Source organism: Lithobates pipiens, unplaced genomic scaffold, assembly GCF_037356315.1.
Source record: "Lithobates pipiens isolate NorthernLeopardFrog02 unplaced genomic scaffold, aLitPip1_a1.2 Scaffold_18, whole genome shotgun sequence".
Lineage (NCBI taxonomy): Eukaryota > Metazoa > Chordata > Amphibia > Anura > Ranidae > Lithobates > Lithobates pipiens.
In genome coordinates, this window is record NW_027507758.1 from 294,170,483 (window position 1) to 294,192,457 (window position 21,975).

Sequence of the window (21,975 nt, forward strand, 5' to 3'; positions counted from 1 at the left end):
CATCAGGCTCTGCCCACCCAACAACTAAAATCTACGCTCGCAGCGCCTGTGGGGTGGGTGGAGCCTGATGGGGAACTCTAAAACCTTAGTTCCCCATCAGGTCTGCCCTGCCTGTGAATGACAGTTTACGACAGTCATGGGTAGATTTGAAAGCAGATTTTTGACTGAATAGCAGCTATGGATTTGCCCATTGCCATGCACCATCAACCAAAAGTAAAGCAGACCTGATGGGGAATTAGTCTTTCCTTCCCCATCAGGCTTCACCCACCCAATGCAAAACTCCTTGGCCAGAGGGAGTGCACTAAGGAAGGAGTCTCCAATGTAGACACTCCTTCCTCAGTGCAGACATAGACAGATTCATGCACCTGTTTATGACAGGTAAATGGATCGGGCACAAGCACCCACACTTTCTGTGCTGTGCCCAGACAGAATTCTATGAATCCTCTGGATTATTGTTGGAAACAAGCCTCTGCATTGCTGCATTGCTTCACATTATTCATTTCCAATCTGGAAAGTGAAAACATCATTTGGCAGGTGCTGAAGCCCCTGGTCATTTCTTGATGACTGTTCAAAAAGTCAGTGCTTATGTTTCTCAAACACTTAACCCCTGTACAGAGTTTGGGAAGCATTTAAATTGCACCAATGTTGATTTTATTCTTATTTTTCTATAGATTGAGATATTAATCATGACCATATTACAGGGAAAAAAAATACAGCATACAAAAACAATAAACTGCTCTAGAATGGGAATATACAATCCAAGGTTAGGTCTGATGTTGATTTTCCATGATTCTGGAGGCAATGCATAACTTAGCTAGATGCTGAAAAGCACCAAAAGCCCATTAAAGGCTTGCTGAACACATCACAAAAGCCTGTCAACACTTAAACACATGGGGTGTTTGGTAAGCTTTGCACATGTGAACTAGCACATTTTATTGATTCTATCTCTTCCTTGCTGAGAGGAGGCCACAAATTACTACTTTAGGGAGAATGTGATGCATAGTCTCTTAGGCAGTAAGCTTGAAATTATTTCTATAAAATGTTATCCTTTGTTGGATTGATGATAAATTCCAAGTCTTCGGGACAGATTGAGTTTTATGTATCCTTATGTGACTTTGTATGTCGATTCCCTACAGACTAAGAGGGTAGTCATGACCTGTATTGCTACCCATTAAATAGTCAATTTTGGACTAAAAGTCAGATAGGTACTTAGTGTATGGTGGGGCAAAAAAATAAAATCTAGCACATGTCAACAGTAAATGTCCTTTAAAGACACTGCAAGTGCAGAAAAATACCTGGTACTGTGCTAAAAAAGCACCAGCTCCTTATTCCTGTTATGGACTAAGAACACGTGCCTTATTCTGGACTAATAATACAAGAAATCGTGTCAGCTTTTCCAAGTCATCTTTTGCAAAACTACAGAATCTCTCCCACCCTCTTCTTCCCTCAAAGATAGGGAGTAATTGTTCTGTATTCTAAAATAAGAATTGGGAGGTTTCTGAGACAACACAGAGTGTACAGGTTACAGGACAGCTCTGAATTTCTGACACTATTAACAAGTATTATTTTGCACTTGTAGAACAGATATAACATCATGCTTAGAATGGTATATTTCACAGGCCAAAAGGGTGCAAATAAGACAATTTTATTGTTGGGGTTTGCATACATTTTAAAGGTGAATTCCAGTGGCGGCTGGTGCTCCATTTTTTTTGGGGGGGGGGGGGGGTGGAAAACAAGCCCCCAACCCCTGTCAGGTCCACACTTACTCCATCCAGGTCGCAGGTGAATTCCCCCGGCTTCTCCTCCCAGCCAATGTAGTGTTAAGACCTGCTTCCTGTCCTGATTGGCCGTGAAGAGAAGCAAGAAGACAATAGTGAATGTTGATTCGCTAATGTCACAAGTGGGTGGGCTCGGAGTGCAGTGCTCTGTGCTCAGAGCCCAACCTTTTTGAAGCCAATTAGAGCCTCAGGCTTTATTCATGTGCTTATAAGGAAACCAAAATTCGTAGAAGTATATGCGCCCATAGCCCCGCATGGAGATTAGGGGCCGGCGCGCAGAGATTAGGGAGGGCGGTGCCCTTCCTGCTCCCCTTATGGACCGGCAGACGCTGGTGAAATTGCACTATATGGGGTGACAGACATTTTACCGCTCGGTAAAGCCACATAGTTTTTTTGCTTTTTTTTTTTTGTTACACACGTCTATAGCTGGGTGTGGTGTATCCTACAAGGATTTGGCATCAGCAAACTGAGGATTGCTACTGACCCTTGTGTATAATGGGTGAGTCATGAAATGTAGAGTTAAAAAAACAAATAAGGCCAGTAACGATCTTATTATATGACAGGAGCACTAATGAGGAATGCCTAAAGAGATCTTAACGTCCAAGAGATGTCCATGCAGGGAAAAGCTACAGGTTTATTTTACTAAAACTGTTCAAAATATGGTGTAGCTCTGCACTGAAACCAATCAGCTTCCAGGTTTTATTGTCAAATCTTAATTGAAAAAGCTGAAGTTAGAAGCTGATTGGCTACCATGCTCAGCTGCACTAGATTCTGAGTGCTTCAGTTTTAGTAAATCTCCCCCATATGTGACCACCACCGGAAGTGAAAAAAATACCTGCTTACCAGATAAACTGGGCCTATAACAGGTCAGTGACACTTGTGCTGATTACCTTGCCAGGGCCTTTAGACTGTAATCTGGTCAGCAATCAGTGGTCCTGTAGACATTCCCTCTCTGTCCCTCTCTGTCAGATAGTGTCCGCCCTGTACTACACTTGCGCAGTAAGGAGGACAAGGACATTCTGAAAGTTTCCGAAGATGAACGGCGCCTGCGCCGTGAGTCCAGGTTCAAGCCCCACCATCCAAGTGGACATAGAGTTAGAATAAAAAATAGCCGAGCGAAGCGAGGCCATGCCCGAAGCGTGGCAAGTGAAGTGAGCTTGCGATGGGCCCTGTTACTATGTGCAACCGTATGTCCACTTGGATGGTGGGGCTTGCACCTGGACTCAGGCGCCGTTCTTCTTCTGAGACTTCCAGAGTCTCCTTCTCCTCCGTACTGCGCAAGCGATGTGCCTGCGCAGTACGGGGCAGACACTATCCGATGGCAGGACACTTTTTGACAGAACACCAGCTCTTCTGAGGTGTCCCACTCAGAAGAAATAAAAAATGTTTAAAAAATCTTCCATACACAGAGGAACAGATAAAAACACCGGCTGGTTAAAATAATGAGCGCCCACACTTCCGTAACTCATAACTCACGATGACATCACCATGTCGTCTGCCCTACTAGTTTCATCAAAGATTGACGACATCCTGGGGCATTAGAGTTGCTGCTGTTTTTATTTATGCTTTATTTGTGTTTTATTTATTTATTTGATTTTTGTTTCCCTAATGCATAGGTGATATGTCTTCCCTATATGTATAGGTGAATGTCTTCAGTTAAATAAGTGTCATTTTGTAGGAGTTTACAAATGAAAGAAATTGATTTAGTTGATGGGGGTCTTAAATACAGATGCACTCAAAGTGTCTGGACTTCTTAAATATAAGAGAGTGCATTCTGGATATAAAGAATTGATTAATTTGGAGATAAAAAATTATAGAGACAGGCAGGCAGGCAAGTGTTTAGAAGTTCATAGATCATCAAAAGAGTGTAATTTACAGGTCACAGGGTTAAGGAGGTAGCACTATTGAAGGCAGTGTGCCCCTATAGGACAAACTATCCAGAATTGCCAGGTTTAATAAGATATTACTTAGAGGTGAACAAGGTGAAGAGAGAGAATAATTATTGTGTATTACATTTATTCTAAATTAACAATGCAAAAAGTATAGGAGCAAGACACTGTTGTTTGAAATGTCACTTTTAGTATGCAGTATTTGATTCCTTAGCTTAGCCAATTCTGACATTTCTCTCATACATGTGAGAATCTGCATTTCTTTTTGCTACAAAATTACTTAGAAACCACAATCATTATATATTTTTTTGAGCAGAGGCCCTAGAAATTAAAATAGTGGGTGTTGTCACAGGATATTTGCGCATCAGTATTTTAAATGCAATTTTTTTTAAAATACACGTTAATGAATATTAGTACACAATATAATACCCAATTTTGGTAAAATATTAAATATTATATTATTTTTTGGTAAAAAAATAAAAGTACGTTTTTAATTAACATTTGCTAAAAATACTTGCAATGCATATATCTGCAAATGGGTACACGTTTTCTTCTCCTGGTGTGTCATTAGGACATATTTCTATACCTTGAAATATTTATATATGACAAAAAAATGAAAGACAAATGCTACATATTTCAAGTTCAGTATGTGCACACCTATAATTAATGTTCTAAGCCCAAATGCTGTTAAACAAGTTAGACAGATTATGGTATCTGGTTGCTTGGAATTAAAAATTATGCTAGGGTGTAGAGTAGTGTTATATATAAGCAATTAATTCAGGTTTTTCTCAGTGCAGAAATTTCCTAAAGCTGAAATTTGTCTGGTCTGCATTAGCCGATTTATACTCGTCACGTCATCTATACCAGTGTTTCTCAACAGCAGTCCTCAAGCCACCCCAAAAGGTCATGTTTTTCAAGATTTCCCTCAGATGTAACGGCTGTGGTAATTACTAAGGCGGTGAAACTGATCAAATCACCTGTGCAAAATAATGGAAATCCTGAAAACATGACCTGTTGGGGCGCCTTGAGGCCTGGAATTGAGAAACCCTGATCTATACTGAAGTAACAAGTTAATTTTACCATAAAAAAATTACATAACTCTCAAAACAGGCAACAGAGCTTCATGATTGGATATATCTGAGAGAAAAAAATTGTAGCAAAGTCTCTATCGGATTATTGTAATGCTGACCTTACACTTGTAGAATTTTGTTCGAATGAGAAAATATAAAAAAATCACCTGTTTGACCATATAATGGTGCCTTCACGGACTTGACAATTTTTAAAAGACTTTTCGATCAAGTAGCATGTCAATGTCTCAATTTTCGTAGAAGAACAACAAATGTCCAACTGCTGGATTAACATTGGCAAGTGCATGCGAATAAGACTGGTTACACTTTTTCTGGGCCAGGAGCGAATTCACTATTTACAAATTTGTTAATTTCCATTAAATTTGACAACATTTCCATTGATGTCTGTTGATTTTTTTGCTCATTCTGGTCAAAAACCAATAGTCAAATTATCCCCTTAAAGTGGTTGTAAAGCCTCACATATAGCCAGTGAAGTGACTGGCCTCAGGTGATACTAACGCCACCTTCAGGGGAGATGAACCTTACCTTAGGAGGCAGGGGGAAGGAAGAGCCAGGCCTTTGCTTCTCTTCCCGGCTGAACAGGAAGTGTGTACTGAGACACGATTGGCCAGGGAGTCTCAGGACCCACTGATTGGCTGGGAGGGGAATCAGGAAGACAATAGTAAACATTAATTTGCTTTTGTCACACAACTGGGAGGGCTCAGTGCGCAGTGCTCTGCTCCCTGATCCCACCCTTTTTTTTAAGCTAATTAGAGCCTCAGGCTGTAATCATGTGCTTCAAATACAAAAAACAAACAAACATTGGAATCCATGTGTCTGGCACCCTAGATTGAGATTGGGGGGGGGGGGTGGCGCCCCTGCGTCCCTTATGGACAGGCTGCTACTGGTCTGAAGTTTACAACCCCTTTAACTTTTATATAATCAAATGAACAGCCTGAAAACAACAATTTTCGAATGGAATTCTACAGGTGTAAGACCTCCGTAAATCCTGTTACTAACCTTTGTATCCATGACCTGCTTGGTGAGCCATGAAGACATCTGACAAAAGAAAGCCAGCTGAGTTGCAGCTATCAGGGCATTTTTCTGGATAACTTGACAGCTGAGTACCACTTGTAAATTCTCCACACCATTCTTATTCAGAAGCTTAAAATGAAATCCCAAAATGTTATTGTTTCAGGACCTCTTCCAGGAATGCAGTAATCTAGCAAATCTATAAGACATTTTAAACTGAACCTATCAACAAAAAAAATATTGGAGCTGCTATCGCTTACCTGTTTTTGTAATTATTAAATCTGGGGCTGTCCTTTTGTTTACTACACTATTGAGTAATTTACCCAGAATAGGTATGTAGGCAGTTAGTGTTAGGACATCTAATATATACAAATTTGTTCTTATTGGTGACTACGTTTGTTAAAAAACAGAAACACCCTTTATGTATTTCTCTGGCTAACCTTATTTACTTTGAGGGAAAAAATGTGTTTATAGAACACAATAGCTCAAGCTGAATTTCACACACACAAGGACACACAACAGTGGAGTGGACTCCCCCCCCCTCCCCGTCTCCCCGTTCTTTTGCTGCATACAGAAATTTTCAATTATAAATGGACAATGTGGAGCAAACATCTTCTTCTGTGCTCTTTATTACTTTAGAACTTTAGGAACGCAGTGTAATTCTTATACAAGAAATTAGAAGTTTGTTTGCAAAACAAATATTGTATACACATAGTAAAGAAATGTAATCTGAAAGTATTATAGTTTCCAAAAAAAAGTAAGTTTTCTCACATATAACCCATACATAACACCCAACCAGCTCACCTGTAAAATGCCTTCCTTTGTCCAGAAGCTGAACTTTCCAATCTGATTGTCGTCCACCTCATGAATAGCAAGCAGCTGTGCAGAGGGCGAATACCTGCAGTTAAAGTGACAATAATCTTTGATCTACATTTTTTATTTTTTATTTATTTAGGTATGTATTCCTAACTACAAAAAGTACCTTCTATTGCTCTCAGCCTCCTCCAAATCTCCAAATTGTTTGTTTTAGTTTTTTATGATCCAACTTCCTGTTAGAGGGTGGCTACTTTAATTTTCTATAGTCTTATGTAAGACCATGGACCATGTAGGAACATAACCCCCGCTTCCCCTCTTGCTCACTTCTGAGATGGACTAGGGACTATGGAGTATGGACAATGAGAAGCAACCACTGCTCATAGCAAACAAATGTAAGCAAGGGGGGAAATGAAACCTGGGAGCTCACAGAGCATTTTACAAGGAGGCAGAAAAACAGGACCATTAAAGTGTTAGTAAACCCACAACAGTAAAATCAGTCTGTATATGCAGTAAAGCATGCTTTCATATACTCACTGTGGAACCAAAAGGGTCAATCCTCTGCATTGTGTAAAAAGGCTGTTTCATCCTGTCTTCTCTGATCGCCCACTTCTTCCAATGTCCCCAATCCATCTCCTAATAGTACAGAGCCTTTGGAGTTACTCTGTCCATGCTCACTTTTGTGTGTATTGCTAGGGTGTTTTTTTTTTTTTTCTTTTTATTTGGAAGGGTGCATGTGATCAGCACAGGGCCAATCAACACTGCCCAGACAGGAGGTGATACAGTATAGTATACTCATAATACAGTCAGAGTAGAATGAAAACTCCTCCTACAAGCTTTAACCAGACAACTGATAGAAGTCACAAAACTGCTCTAACAGCTGTTGAGAAAAGGTATTTAACCATTTATATTTATTAAAATAATTGCATTTACATATTCTGTGTACTGTGGGAGACCATATATAGTGAATGAAGAGTCCCAAGCTCCCAGAGTTACACTTTAAGTAGTGGATGTGTATAGATTATATTTGGTGAATAAGGATATTATTTAGTGTAATATTATACTCACATTATATTATGTTGATTTTTTTAGTCTTCCTGTTAGGAATATGTACCATAAAGTGGATATAAACCCGATTTATGAAATTTAACCTAGACATATATCTGTAGCGTTTACTTATCTCTCTCCAAAGCACTAAGTTTCGTATCTTTCTGCTGTTTCAATCCTCTGTTATAACTTCTGACAAGTTCTCAGAGACGGGAGATAAAAGCAGCTGAAAATTTGTGTCAGGGTAGGTGCTATAACTAGATTAGCAGAGAGCTTGTCCCGTCACAGTACAGCTCTGCATGTTTCTTCCTTCCTCTGCCTATGTGGAGGGGGGGGGGGTGCCTTTCCTCCAATCAGTAAAATGGTATTAGGGGAAGGGTGTATGGGACTGCCAACATCCTAATTATACATGAAAAAAATATGCATCAACGTGCAAAAAAAAATGACCCCCTTCGAAGTTTCATGACTCTGGCAGTACTTGGGTATACTTCTCAATATTGGATTTGATTATTCCATGTGCATTTTTGAATTGTGTACACTCACTTTAAAAGTTGCTTTGTATACATTGTTTTCTTATACTTCAATTGCTTGCAGGGCTATATTTGCCCTTTTACTATATTTTGTACTTAATAAAAGTGGCGTCATTGCCTTTTAACTAAATTTACCTATACTATATTCTCTGCCTGAAAAGTCCAAGGGGGTCATTCCTTTTTGCATTTTGATGCATAATTCTTTCCTCCAATCAGCTGTCACACAGTGTACGCCAACACTCCACTCCTACAGCTGAATGAGGAAGTAAAAATTCTAAAAGGATGTTAGAATTCTAAAGAATATAGAAAGCTGAAGACAGCAGATATACATGGAAAACTTATTCTGTGGGTATAGACTTCACTGGGTATAGGAGAGGGTTTACATCCACTTTTAATATGTGAATGTGCATAACATAGCCACAGGTATGCTTTAAAGCACACCTAAAATAATAAGACATACCTGAGCTCCCACTAGCACCACACAGCAAGCATCTCCAAGTACCTGTTGGTCATGCTAATTTTGTGGCAGGATCCAAAATCTTAGGCGGGTCTGGCATATAAGAGTCTAGACTTGCCCTTCCCACTTCCTAAGCCAATTAGTCCATTACTATCATGGGCTCATAGTGAGGTTTAAAAATAAAGATTCATATCGGCCCTTAGTTGTTTACCAGAGTAGCCTGGGATTCAGGGGAAATGTTTAAAAACTCAACCTTTTTACTGTTAAAGAACCCTTGAATTAACTTTACAGTTATAAGGAACCCCTGCTAATAATTACTAGATGTACAGCTTATTGTACTCTAGCATGATGGTCAGTGGGAAGAATGCTTCTTCAATTACTTCTTCAATGACTGCAACATTGGTGTGTATGCTGGAATATATCATGTGCTGGAACTCAGTTTTTTTGTTTTTATATAAAGCCTTTAGTACACAAATTATCTTCAAATCACAGCGTCAGATCCTTCTCTTTTGTTCTAGCTGACGAAAATACACATACTCTGTAACAGTTGTGCTTTCTGTATGAAAGCTCATAAGTTGCTTCCCTTGCCTGAGTAAAAGAAAGTGTACCACGTGCTGATTCAGCAAGTTACACTCAAGTGATCCATAATGTTGCAGCAAGTTACACTCAGGTGATCCATAATGTTCCTGGGGAAGCAGCTGAACGGGCCACACATAACAATTAATTAAAAAAATTGGTGTATATCATGCTGACATGAAGACGTATATCAAATAGCAGCCAGCACAACACTTAGCCCTTGTACACACGGAAAATGTCCGATCGGACCGTGTTGTTGGATAATCCGACTGTGTGTGGGCTCCATCGGACTGTTTCCATCGGAATATCCGACGGACAACGTTTTAGAGCTGGGCTATAAAACTTTCCGACAACATGATCCGATCGGACTTTGTTTGATTGTGTGTAGAGAATTCCGATCGGACAAAGTGGCACGCATGCTCAGGTCAAATTCCTAGACCAAAGCTATTGGCTACCAGCCTGAACGTAGTCCCGTCGTAATGAAATAATGTCATCACGTTACGTACGATCGGATTTTCCGACAACTTTGTCCGACCGTGTGTATGCAACATCAGTTTCGGACAGAATCCGTCAGACAAAATCAGACGGATTTGGTTGTCGGAATGTCCAACCGTGTGTACAAGGGCTAAGACAATGTGAAAGGTAAAATTTTGTGCAGCGCTCAAAAATTCATGATGATAAAAATTCATATATATATATATATATTCAAACTAATTTACACTGTGCAAAGACCACAAAAAAACTGTGAAAAGTGATGTGAAATTCAAACCCAAACTAAAGTGCACGTGCCATCATATAAAGATTTTTAAACCATAAATATAACAGTCCTTGGATAAACGGTAAAAACGGATTATGTAACCAGAAGTGGAATTGTACGTGACATCGGTATTGAAGTGAAGACAATCGAAGCACCACCGGTTAGTAAGGAGGCTTACCGGAGTAAGATGACTCAAATGGGCATATGCTCAATGAGTCAACAAGGCATATGGTGTAAACACCAAAGTATAGGACCTCCACATCTGGGCTCCAGATCAAGGTGGAAGATAGTCCAATTGGACAAAAGATGTCACAGAGAAGCAGTCCTCGGAAGCAGCCAAATTGTTAGACCAAATCCAAGACTGAAAGCAGCACTCAGCATTTACAAGAGCACACAGAGCTCCTTACACACCTTTGCATGCTCTTGTAAATGGTGTGTGCTCTTGTAAATGCTGAGTGCTGTTTTCAGTCTTGGATTTGACATAACAATTAATAATACAAATGTGACACAAATGTGCTGTCTCTAGATCAAAAAGTTAATTATTATCAAAAATAATGTTTTGAAGGAGGCAGCAGTTTCCAGTAAAGATCTCATTATGAAACTATAGAAAAGCTCAACAAACCACCCCTCCCAACATTCTACTCATAATACATGGAATATAAAGAATGAACAAAGGTAGGATGATGCTGTGATCATTGAAATACAGCATATACATTTTATTAATACACATATTCTAAAAAATACATTGTGGTAAAATTAAAAGTCCCCAACTATATCTGCAAGATATGCAAACATATCAATTGTCTACAAATACATACAAATGAAGAAGCCATATATACATGCAATATATATTTTTTAAGAATTTGTGTATTAATAAAGTGTATAAGGTTTATCTATTGCTCACGGTAGCCTCATCCTCCTTTTCTTCATTCTTTATATTTCAGGTATTATGAGTAGAATGTTAGGGGGTTTGTTGAGCACCAATCAAGCTTTTTTGTAGTTGGGTTACATAATAATGAATCCCATGCCTGTTGGGGAAGGAGCTGAGTGGGAGCCCCACAGCTGCTGGGCATCTATACTATATAACCAGGGGGCGCTACCAAAACACCCGCTGGTTACTTGACAGCTGTCATCTCACAGGGAGAGGAAGGGATATTTAATGGAATCCTCTCCGTAGCCACTCCACAGCACCAGATCTTTTCCATATTACAAACGCTACAGCTGCAACTGTTGGCAGGTGTTAGTGCCCTTTAATTGTTGCCCCTCCTTTCGTGATGTAATGGGTGAAGATGCAAGTGCAAGCTGTGAGTGGGGCCTAGTGCACTTGGGGTGTAGGAGTAGGACACTCCCAATCTACAAGATGTAATGCTGTGAGCATAGAGAGGAAAATAATTATCTGCAGGGCTAAACAGCCTGGGCAGTGAATGAAGACACTTGGGAGCAGATAGAAAAACCTTGTCCTCATCTGATCCTTGCTTAACTGGTCCCATGGCTTGGTTTAAAGTGGCCCATGGGCCTGTGGAGGATTCCCCTTGTGTGTGGGTAAGGAACAACCTGTTGAATAATGCCTATGTCAAGAGATTGTAATATCTATGGAAGATGGCTGTAACTATTTGGGACAGTGAAGTGTTCTGCACTTGTGGGACCACTGTATGGGAAGTCATGAGAACCAAGGAAGTGCTCTACTCTGTGGACTTCTGTAAATGAGTAGTGTACTGCCAAATGTACTGACAATGCCTGGAGTTTCAAGAATTGTGCTACAGTGACCTTATGTTGAAGTGATGTTATGCAGGAAAGCATTGAAAAGCCTTTTGGACGGGACATTCCTTTATTCTTTGTGTTAGGCCTTAGGCCGGGAATTTGATGAGGTGAGCACCCACCAAGAAGTATGACAGAATATGGTAGAGAATCTTAAAACAACAGGTAGGAGACAATCCCATCAAAGAAGATGCAGGGCAGCTCCAAAGTCAGTATGTCAGGAACTGGCAACCAATGACAGATACCCTAACGATCCATGTAGCGCTTGAGATGTGGAGAAGATCGTGTGCTGGGGGAAGCAGCAGAGGAGAGGATCAGATGAAATGTCCCTTTCTCGCTCTGTGAAATGACAGCTGTCAAGTTTAGTGTAGATGCCTGGCCGTTGTGGGGTTCCGCTCCAACATATATAAGGTTAATTGTTATTTGCGGCCCACATGTCTCCTTCCCCAGACAGAGAACCAGAATTTCCCAATATTGTGGAATGTGTGGGGGCACAGGACCGCCCCTTAATCTTTGTGGACTGTATTCAGTCCCCATGGATGATACGCCACTACTCTGGAGCTCTTGTAAAAACTCAACTAAGAATCTGTTCAAGCATGGCATGAAATGCCAGTTCAGAATGAGATCAGTGAATATGGGCATAGGACAGGCAAATCTTTTGATATTTTTCTTCCAGAAAACTCAGCTTGGCAATGACCCAGCCAAATCTCTCATGTATTGCATTGTTATGTGTTGCCATATCTAATACTAAATTCAGCTATTGCACAGTGAGAATGGGTAGCTGAATCTGCTGGTGTATGACTATCTTAATTGTTAGTCCAGGAAAATAAAAGTGGATGCAAGATAGTTGTACAGCTTTAAAAATGCATACCTTAGATCCTGTATCTCTATCATGGCAATATACATAACTCACCTGTCCACACTGGTGTCATCTTCGAGGAGAGATGTAATGAACGCGGGTGGAATCTGGTCAGCTTGTGCCTTGTATGTTGCAAACTCAAACTGTACAGGTCTCAGGTGTAAGTGGAACTCACTGAATCCCATGTCTTCAGCAAAATAGGTGTATGTCCTGCTCAAGATAGTTGTTAAATACAAGCATCAGGAAGCAGCATTAATTATTGTTAAATTATTAAATCCTTCTAATGTACTTAGCTAAAAAAAATTATATATGCGAGACAAGATTAATTACTAAGCAGAAGTAAAATATAATTGGTGCTTCTATTAAAATTATATTACAGCATAAATAAGGGAAATTTGTTTTAAACTTTGGATAGAGCAAAGGGGGGGGGGGGGGGTGTAACCCCTGACATGTTTTTCTTTTGCCATCTGTGTCACATTTGGGAGGTATTCCTTCCCTTTCTGTTATATAGTCAAAATAGGAAGTGAGAGGAATTCCCCCCAAAGAGGGAAAATTCCTGGTTGTCATCAGAGTCACCAGTACTAGAGCCCCCATTGGAAGATTTGCCCTTTTCTGGTGACAACATTTTCATTGATAATAGCATAAATAGAGAAGGTGGAACTCCCTAACAGGGGCACAGACAGCAATAAAAATTTGACAGGGGTTGTAATCCCTCTTCACTCTATCCAAAGCAAAATAAAGTTTTTGCATTTTGTTATACGTTAATTGGTATGTTGCTTGCATGAAATGAAAGAGTTAGTGAAGCCAATGAGGATATAGTGTTTTTTGGCAGATGGCAATGAGTGCAATCACCTGCCAACTTTTTTAGAAATGTTGGGAAATGTTGGGATTCCAAATGGTAGGCTACACCATCTACTAGTTGGGTACACAATGGGGTAATTGAGTGAATACATAAAAGACATTGTAGACAACCTTTGGAATTCCATCTGGGCACAGCACAAAAAGCGTCAGTGCTTGCACATTATTCAAATGCGCAGTATTTTTAGACCCCTAAATTTACCATTGGCTTGTCCTACTGCACTCTGACAACTTTTCCACCTGGTGCTTAGTTTGCTTCTGCCCAGAAACAGCCCTGGCTGTCTTAATATTGCTGACCTGGACAACAGTGCTGTTTCTAATGACGTTTCTATTATTCTATGACGCAGAGTGATGAGCTCAATCATCTTGCTGAATGTTTCCAAAATGAAGATTTGCTTTGCTGTACCATGCTTTTGTTCTTCATCAGCAGAGTTCAAAGCATGCATGCAGATATCTCTGACGATCAGTGGATCTTCCACCAGCACTTCTTCAAACAACTGCATCAAAAAAAAAGTAATGAGCTTATGGTTCTGACGTGTTAAACAACTGCCTTGCTTAAAAAATGCTCCAGACCATATTTAATGATTTTTTTTACACAATTAGTTAGTGAAAAATTGGATTTTTAAACATTCAATGTGACAATTGTGTAGTAAAACAAGGGTGATAGTCATGGTATCATCTTCCTTAGCGTCAACTGAAATACTGTGTGATTTGTGGAACACATTATCCCTCTGCATCTGGAGGTTTTTAATGACTCCTACTCATGGGAGAGGTAATACTCAGCTCAGGGTCTTTATTTTGTTTTGGATATTTTGAGGAAGCATTAGAGCCTCTGTCAGGTTTTATTACTGTCTGCGTCCCTGTTGGAGAGGTTACCCTACCTTCCTATGAGGACAGGCAAACTTCTACAACGCGGGCACTGACTAAAGATAATTTCTTGTATAGGCATAACAGTACAAGAAGTGAAGGAAAATATCCCCCAGGGGTTCACAGACTTTTACTCTTATACACACGACCGATTTTCCCATCGGAATAAACTCTGAAGGATTTTCTGACCGAATTCCGACGGAATTCTTGCATACACATGGTCACACCAAAGTCCAACCATCAAGAACGCGGTGACGTACAACCTGTACGACGGGACTAGAAAACAGAAGTTCAATAGCCAGTAGCCAATAGCTTCTGTCTCGTACTTGCTTTAGAGCATGCGTCATTTTTGGTACATCGGAACAGCATACAGACGAGCGGTTTTCCCGATAGGAATTGGTTCCATTGGAAAAATATAGAACATGTTCTCTTTCTGGGTCTGTCAGAATTTTCGACGTAAAAAGTCAGATGGGGCATACACACAATCGGAATATAAAATGAAAAGCTCCCATCAGACTTTTTCAGTTGGAAATTCCGCTCATGTGTATGGGGCATTACCCACTCTATCCAAAAACAAAAAAAAAGTTTTGGCTAGAGAGTTTAAAGCCTAAACTACTTAAAAAAAAAAAGAGTTGGAGTTCCACCGTAATATTGAAAAGAGCTTGTGACATGGATGAAATAACAATGTATGTGGACTCTCTTCCCTGCCAAAATATTTTTTTGTGCTTTTGTATATGACGTCGGATTTAATTTTGACCTAAAGTTTCCTTAAAGCACACCTATACCCAAGAACAAAAATGTTATATATTATTCTGCTTACCAGTCCCTAGATGTAATGGTTGCATTGATTGTAAAATTTTCAGCAAGTACAGAAAATGTCAGTTAATCTTACCAAAAATGCAAAGTCCTTGTCACTTTCTGTGAAGTGAACTGAAAGCATAAAACTATGTTATCTTTAGTATAAGCTATTAATCTTGACATGTCCATGTAAAAAAAATGAACATAGGCAGACAAGTTTGAAGTCCAGCCTGTGTGATATCCATGGCTCCTTCCATAGATACAATGGAGGAGTAAATGTAGCCACCCACCAACAGGAAGTGGGTTATTTGCAGGATTACCAGGTGAAAATAGACGGATGCAGCCACCACTAGTAAGATGCAATGAGGGTGATTTACTAAGGGTGTTGAGAATCTTCACACAATAAATTGTGTGAATTTTCACATACATTTTTCAATCACGTTAAAAGCTAATTCCTGTTTACTTAATCTGCACATGATTAGACAACTCCTTCAGTAAATAATACCAACTATTTACAGTTTTTTTGAGTTTAGATAAGCTTTAACCCTGGAAATAACTTGTGATGCCCAATTTCTTATAAAATGCATTCAGCAGTCTGAGCCCTATGAAGCTTGGCATTACGCTGATAGTCTTTATTTGGGAAACTGGATTATAAATGTGTAGGGCCCTGCTTCTCTTTTGACTCATTTGCTGATCTTGAACTAATTCAGCATTTTACATGGTTTGCAGCAATGTGATTGGAAGCATACTTACATCCTTGTGCACATTTGCCATAAATGATAACTGGAGATCTTTTTGGGATGACCATTCATTTAGGGCTAACTCCAAGACCCTTTTCTCCACACTGTAGACCTCCTTGGGTAATTTCGCCATGCAAGAGTGTAGAACTTCCTCACATATGTGTTCTAATGTTTTAGGGATAAGATAGGCCAATCCAAGTGAAGGATGAATCTCCAGGAGGTAAACATTATGTAGGGCAGGACTAAAAGTACAAGGAGAAGATACAATCAAAATAATGGACTGGTACAGAGATTGCTGTAGGAAAAAAAAATGGATTTTCTGTGTAGCTGCTCACAAAGTTGACATTAGCAGTCAGTCAGAGGCTACAAGCAGGCCTACGTATTACATTGTTAAAATCATTACTGATTTTTTTATTTACTTATAAGGTAGAATGATATATAATCTCTTAACACACCAGCTGTTAATTACATACAAATAAAATACTATAACTTGGGTTCAAAAATTATCAACTACGTATATGACTGTTGCCTTTTACTAGGGTTTCCATTTTGTTTTGCACCTAGACATACATTAAGAGAAATGATAACGATAAATTGGTACTTACTGCCATACATACAAGTATTTCCTTTTTTAATCATACTACTGAAGCATACTAATGTCCCTACTACGGTATATAAAATTAAGCCAAAAAAATGATTTTACTTTTGGTAGAGTACTGTGGATGGATTAGAACCCTTCTTAATTTTTATTTTCTGTGTCCCATTGGGTAGATTCACCCTTTCTATTTAAATGTGAACAAAATCGGGATTTTGAATTGTCACCAAAACAGGAAAAGAGGGAAAGTCTTTTACTGAAGAAACTCCTGTTATGTCAATGAGACAGTAAGTTAAGGGAAAACTCTGTCATCAGACAAAAAAGAAACAAAAAAACTAAGATATGTAGGAATAGGGAGCAATCTCTTTGCAATTAATCAGTAGTGACCAACAAAGTACTGGGGAAAAAAGCACAGTTTCTTATCTTACCTGCTGGTGTTAAGTGATACAATTGGCTTAGTGATGATGTTAAGTGGAAGGCCAAAGTCATAGAAACTTCCTTTACGGCCATCTCGCCAAACCTTCTCAACAAATTCCCTTTGGCTTTCTATCTGTAGAAGCAGACATAAAATAATAATGAAAAATGTAATTACTGTAAAATATAGGGATTTTTTGTTGGTTTAGAGTTAAACGTCAATGTGTCACATATCCTTATATAATTGGTGCTTATTGAATGTCAAGTTCTTCATATATTTACCATTAAGTCCTTGTTGGAATGTATATTTTGATGAAATAGAAAATATTAATGTATGGTTATGTGCAATAACATGTAAATGTATGACAATTTTCGCATTTATTAAAACCCGTTTTTTATCTAAATTTATTTTTCTGCTTCCGTGTGCCACATATAAAGTCCCGCCCATTGCTTCCTTTTTTTCTAAATCATAGAAACTTCCTTTACGGCCATCCCGCCAAACCTTCTCAACAAATTCCCCTTGGCTTTCTATCTGTAGAAGCAGACATAAAACAATAATGAAAAATTTAATTATTGTAAAATATAGGTATTCTTTGTTGGTTTAGAGTTTATTGTCCAACTATTGGTAAAAGTTTTATAAAATGCATGTATGTAGCCCACATGATCTGTATTGATATCCACTGCAAATAGTTAGAAAAATTTCACTGATCCCACATATACATATCCCACAGCTGAATTTTCCCTAGTTTCCAGGTAAAAGAAAAAATATATAAACTTATAAAACCAATTTTTCTATTTATAGTTAAAAAAACAAAAGATGTTATGGTACATAAGTTTCCCTACTACAAGCATCATGTTTGTTAAGTGTTAGTGGAATCCTAAAGGTTGAGTTAAAGCGGTTTGCAAACCCCGCTTTGTAATTTTTATCTACAGGTAAGCTTATAATAAGGCTTACCTGTAGGTAAAATGAATATCTCCTAAATGGCGCATGCACTCTGAAGGTCCGGGCATACCTCGGAACTTCAGAGCTTCGTGCCAGAACTGAGGGCTCCCGTGTGCATGTGCGAGAGTGACGTAATTGCGGCTCCGGCCAATCACATAGCCAGAGCTCGTGAACCAGGAAGAAAGACAGGGGGAACATATCAGCCCTCTCAGCGTTGACTTAACAGCAGTGGAGGGCTTCATTCATTAGGCCATTATATAAAATCACGATAAGCGTATATTTATTAAAGGGGTTAAATGTGTGCCTAACCCATGTATTTGTGTACACTCTGTGGTGTTTTTAATAAGGGATGTGATGGGTTTTCTTTCCCTACTTAGCAGGGAAAGAAAATGAATCACATCCCCACTGTCAGGACAGAGCTCTGCCTTGTTTACATATGCGGAGCTAAGCCCAGCCTCTCTCCTCGATGATCAGAGGGTGCCAGTGGACATCCATTGGCCGGCACCGCTTATCGGCTTTTGCTTTGACTAATCACAGCAGAAGAGGCCCGCCCCCTATCTGGAAGTGCAGAATCACATATAGAACGGCTGCCCTGTAGTAGTAAATTTGCTATGCGGTTGTCAGGAAGTGGTTCATTTATTAAACTGAACTCTCATCCATCAATGGGTATCTCTACCAAATGTGACCTCTCAAAGCCACATCTGTGAAAGCACATAAAGGAAGCTTGTGACACTATTAGGGTTATTTACTAAAATCGCATGGTACAAAATCTGATGCAGCTCTGCATAGAAACCAATCAGCTTCTATTTTTTTTTTTTTTTTTTTGCCAAAGTTTAATTGAGCAAGGTGAAGTTAGAAGCTCATTGGCTACCATACACATCTGCACCAGATTCTGAGTGCTCCAATTATAGTAAATTTCCCACTAATCTAAAAACTAGAATTTTAAAGAAAGAAGTCTTAAGACTGCAAACGTATACATGGTAGCTGCAGTTGAATAAACTGAACTTTCCATTATATGGACATTTGCTCTCAATCACAACCATTCACAATATTATAATTATTGGGCTGTATTATACAGATTTTTCATTGTTATATTACCTTGCTAAAGCACTGCACATTGTTTGAATATACTGATTACAAGGGTTGTATAGTCACAGTGAGTGCTAGCTGCTGATGTAGGTGGAGCGCTCGCTATATATATTGCTGTTTGAAATAAACAAATGTCTTTATATAATTTTTTGTTACGTCTTGTGGAATTAATACTGTGTTTTTTCATAAATGCTGCAATGTTTTAAGCTGCAATGTGTTTGCTTACCTGGTTATTTAATACATTTCTGACAAGTTGCAAGTGAAGCCTCAGGCACTGGCATTCATCCCGGTAGGCTTCCAGGAAGTATTTGGAGCCAATGTCAAACCGTGGGCGCCGAAACATGATGTCAGTGATCACTTGTGCCAAGGCAGTTTTTTCTTCTGGATCACATACATGCTGGTAAGCTTCATAGTAACAATCTACAAGCTTGTTAAAAAGAAGACATCCGTGTTAGACATTAGAAATTTTGCTCTGTTGATTGTACAGTATGTGGAATACAGAGATAACATATGAACAATAAAATAGGAACACTTAATGCAGAAACGATGGTAAGCACCAAGCTGTACAATAGAGCTTAATTTGAACACTTATCTAGGAAATTCTACAAACAACTGCCAACATTTATTTTTGCGCTTTATGACAACGGCAGTATGCAACAATCAAAGCACTGAAGCGGGCATATAATAATGCTGTAGTGACAGATGTGTGTTGCCCACCCCATCCCCTGTGCCCCTTTAAAAAACTTTATCTAAATTCAAGACCAAATAGATTTTTCTTTCTTGTACTGTATATGTAAGATTCCAAAACATTATTTTCAAGCACCAGGATCCCAACCCTAGTATGTTTCAACACAGGAACAGCAGCCATTGGATTTCAGCACAGGAGATGAGAGTATGCAAAAAAAGTTTATATTTACATTAGAGAGTTTTAGTGTAAGGTTTAGAGGTTAGTGCTAGGGTTACAGAGAGAGTTAGTATGAGAATGAAATGGAGGAAGGCACTGTTGGAATAATAAGGCGGTTAGTGTGAGGATTACAGGAGAAATAGTGTGGTGATTACAGGGGATTTAGTGTTAGGCCGCGTACACACGCGCGGACTGTTCGCCCAACTTTGTCCGTCCAACAGTTTCGGCAAACAGTCCGCTCAAAATTAGCATGGACGGACATGGCCACACACGGCGAACGAACACTTTGCTGAAACCGTGCGCGATGACGTGAACGGCACGTACGACGGGACGAAAAATACGACGTCCTATACACTGCATTATAACTTTCGGCGTGTAAATCCTTTCTGAGCATGCGCGGAACTTAGTTTGACGAACAAGCCTACACACGGGCGGACTGTTCGCTGAAACAAGGTTTCAGCGGACAGTTTTTCGGAAATTCCGTAAAACCTTGTTCGTCAAACTGTCCGCTGAAACTGTCCGCTGAAAGCCCACACACGAGCGGACTGTCCGCCCAAACACTGTTCAGCGGACAAAGTTGGGCGAACAGTCCGCCCGTGTGTACGCGGCCTCAGGGCTATAGGGAGGGTTACTTTGAGAGTTTGGGTTATTGGGAGGCTAAATTTGAGGATTAGAGTACAGGTTGGTATTCAAATTACAGGGAGGGTTAGTAGAAGGGGATTCTTAGGGTAGGGCCCTGCTCTCTGCACTTAAATCTACCTGCATTAAGGGACCAATAAATCCTTTCATTATTTACATTTTTTTCTTATTGCATCCTTTCCCTCTTAAGCATAGCAGTCATGCTGGTAAACATGTCGGAATCCAGAAGGAATACATGGTATGGAAGCAGGTGGCAACTACAGTGATTTTAAATCTCAGCTAGCTATATAAGACATTTCGGTGACCCAGCTGAATTTGCACCATACTTACTCCCCCTAGTGGAGATTTTTATACATTATTTTTTAAATAAGGTATCCCTGAGTCCTTGTGCCTCCTCTGCGGTCAACCCCGCACTGGTTGGCGAGCTGCTCGTCACGACTTGTGGGTGATTTTCCATCATCCTTCAATTCATCTATGGCCGCTCTTCCATAACTGGCCTTGAGCTTGCAGGTGTAGTCCCCGAGTGTGGTGGCTACATCCCTTGCACTCAAATACTTCCTGATGAAGCCAAATTTGGCAAAACACGTTGAAGCAAGAGCATAAAGGAATTGAATTCTCAGAGAATGTATCTGCATCTATCGTTCATGCTGTATACAAGTGACTCAGAATATGGGATTTCTCTTTTTTAAACATTTTAAATATGTAATTGCAACAGTATAAGTTTGCTTTAATTTGTGGCACCTCTAAAGTCCTGTTCCTATTTCTCTAACGAATGAACATAAATACTGTATATTGGTAATAATTTGGTGTTGCACTAATAAATTGTAAAGCGATGACTTTTTAAAAGCCCATGCTGACATTGGGTTATTAACTGTTGATCCTATGTTTATGTACGCCTTAATATTTGCACTCCTATGTGTAATTTGGTCAATAAACTTTAAAACCCTCTTACCAAAGGTTGTAAATGAATGCACAACAGAAAGTATGGCACTAAGGATGAAATTTATCTAAGGATAAAATATTTTGGCCATGTACTACTGCAAAGGGCTCAGTGAAAGATATTGTGATATGGGGAAAATATGAAGATAAAAAGAAGGTGACAACAGAGGATAAGGTAGATTGACAGTATGACAAATACAACGACCATGAAGCTGCATGAGCTCAGGCACAAGTCAGACCTGACCAAATGACAAGCAACAACAAGCTGTCTACCTGCTGCTTGTTTTCTAGCAGAGCGCATTCCCAAGTCCACAGGTTAAGTAGCAGGGCAAAGCGATCCACATTAATGTGAGCCCAGTCAGCGAGATTCACATCACCAGCTTCTCTTTTACTTGCTTTGAAATCTTAAAGGAACAAAAACAAAGATAAAACTGAGAGTTCTTTAGAGGATGACATACTGAAATCAAATGGTTCTTGAGCAACAACCATTGCTTATTTTATTTACATGTAACTTATTGGTCAAGTATGACCGTTTACTCGTAATGGCATATGATGGAATAGTTATCAAAAATCACATAACTAGTATAGGAAACAAAGCAAATCATTGTGTTCACCGCAGTTTTGAT

The 21,975-nt window shown here is 39.4% G+C and overlaps 1 protein-coding gene across 1 annotated transcript in view; it reads right to left on the minus strand.

Annotated features, from left to right (window-relative positions):
* The window catches only part of LOC143987941 (uncharacterized), a 214,809-nt gene that overhangs the window by 118,854 nt on the left and 73,980 nt on the right, over positions 1-21,975 (minus strand). Inside the window, exons 16-23 of the mRNA XM_077487143.1 lie at positions 21,623-21,753; positions 19,094-19,294; positions 16,850-16,971; positions 15,840-16,068; positions 13,719-13,918; positions 12,618-12,773; positions 6,571-6,664; positions 5,755-5,898 (exon numbers count right to left, since the gene is read on the minus strand). Of these exons, the coding sequence (XP_077343269.1) occupies positions 5,755-5,898; positions 6,571-6,664; positions 12,618-12,773; positions 13,719-13,918; positions 15,840-16,068; positions 16,850-16,971; positions 19,094-19,294; positions 21,623-21,753 (1,277 nt within the window). The remainder of the gene's footprint in view (positions 1-5,754; positions 5,899-6,570; positions 6,665-12,617; positions 12,774-13,718; positions 13,919-15,839; positions 16,069-16,849; positions 16,972-19,093; positions 19,295-21,622; positions 21,754-21,975) is intronic.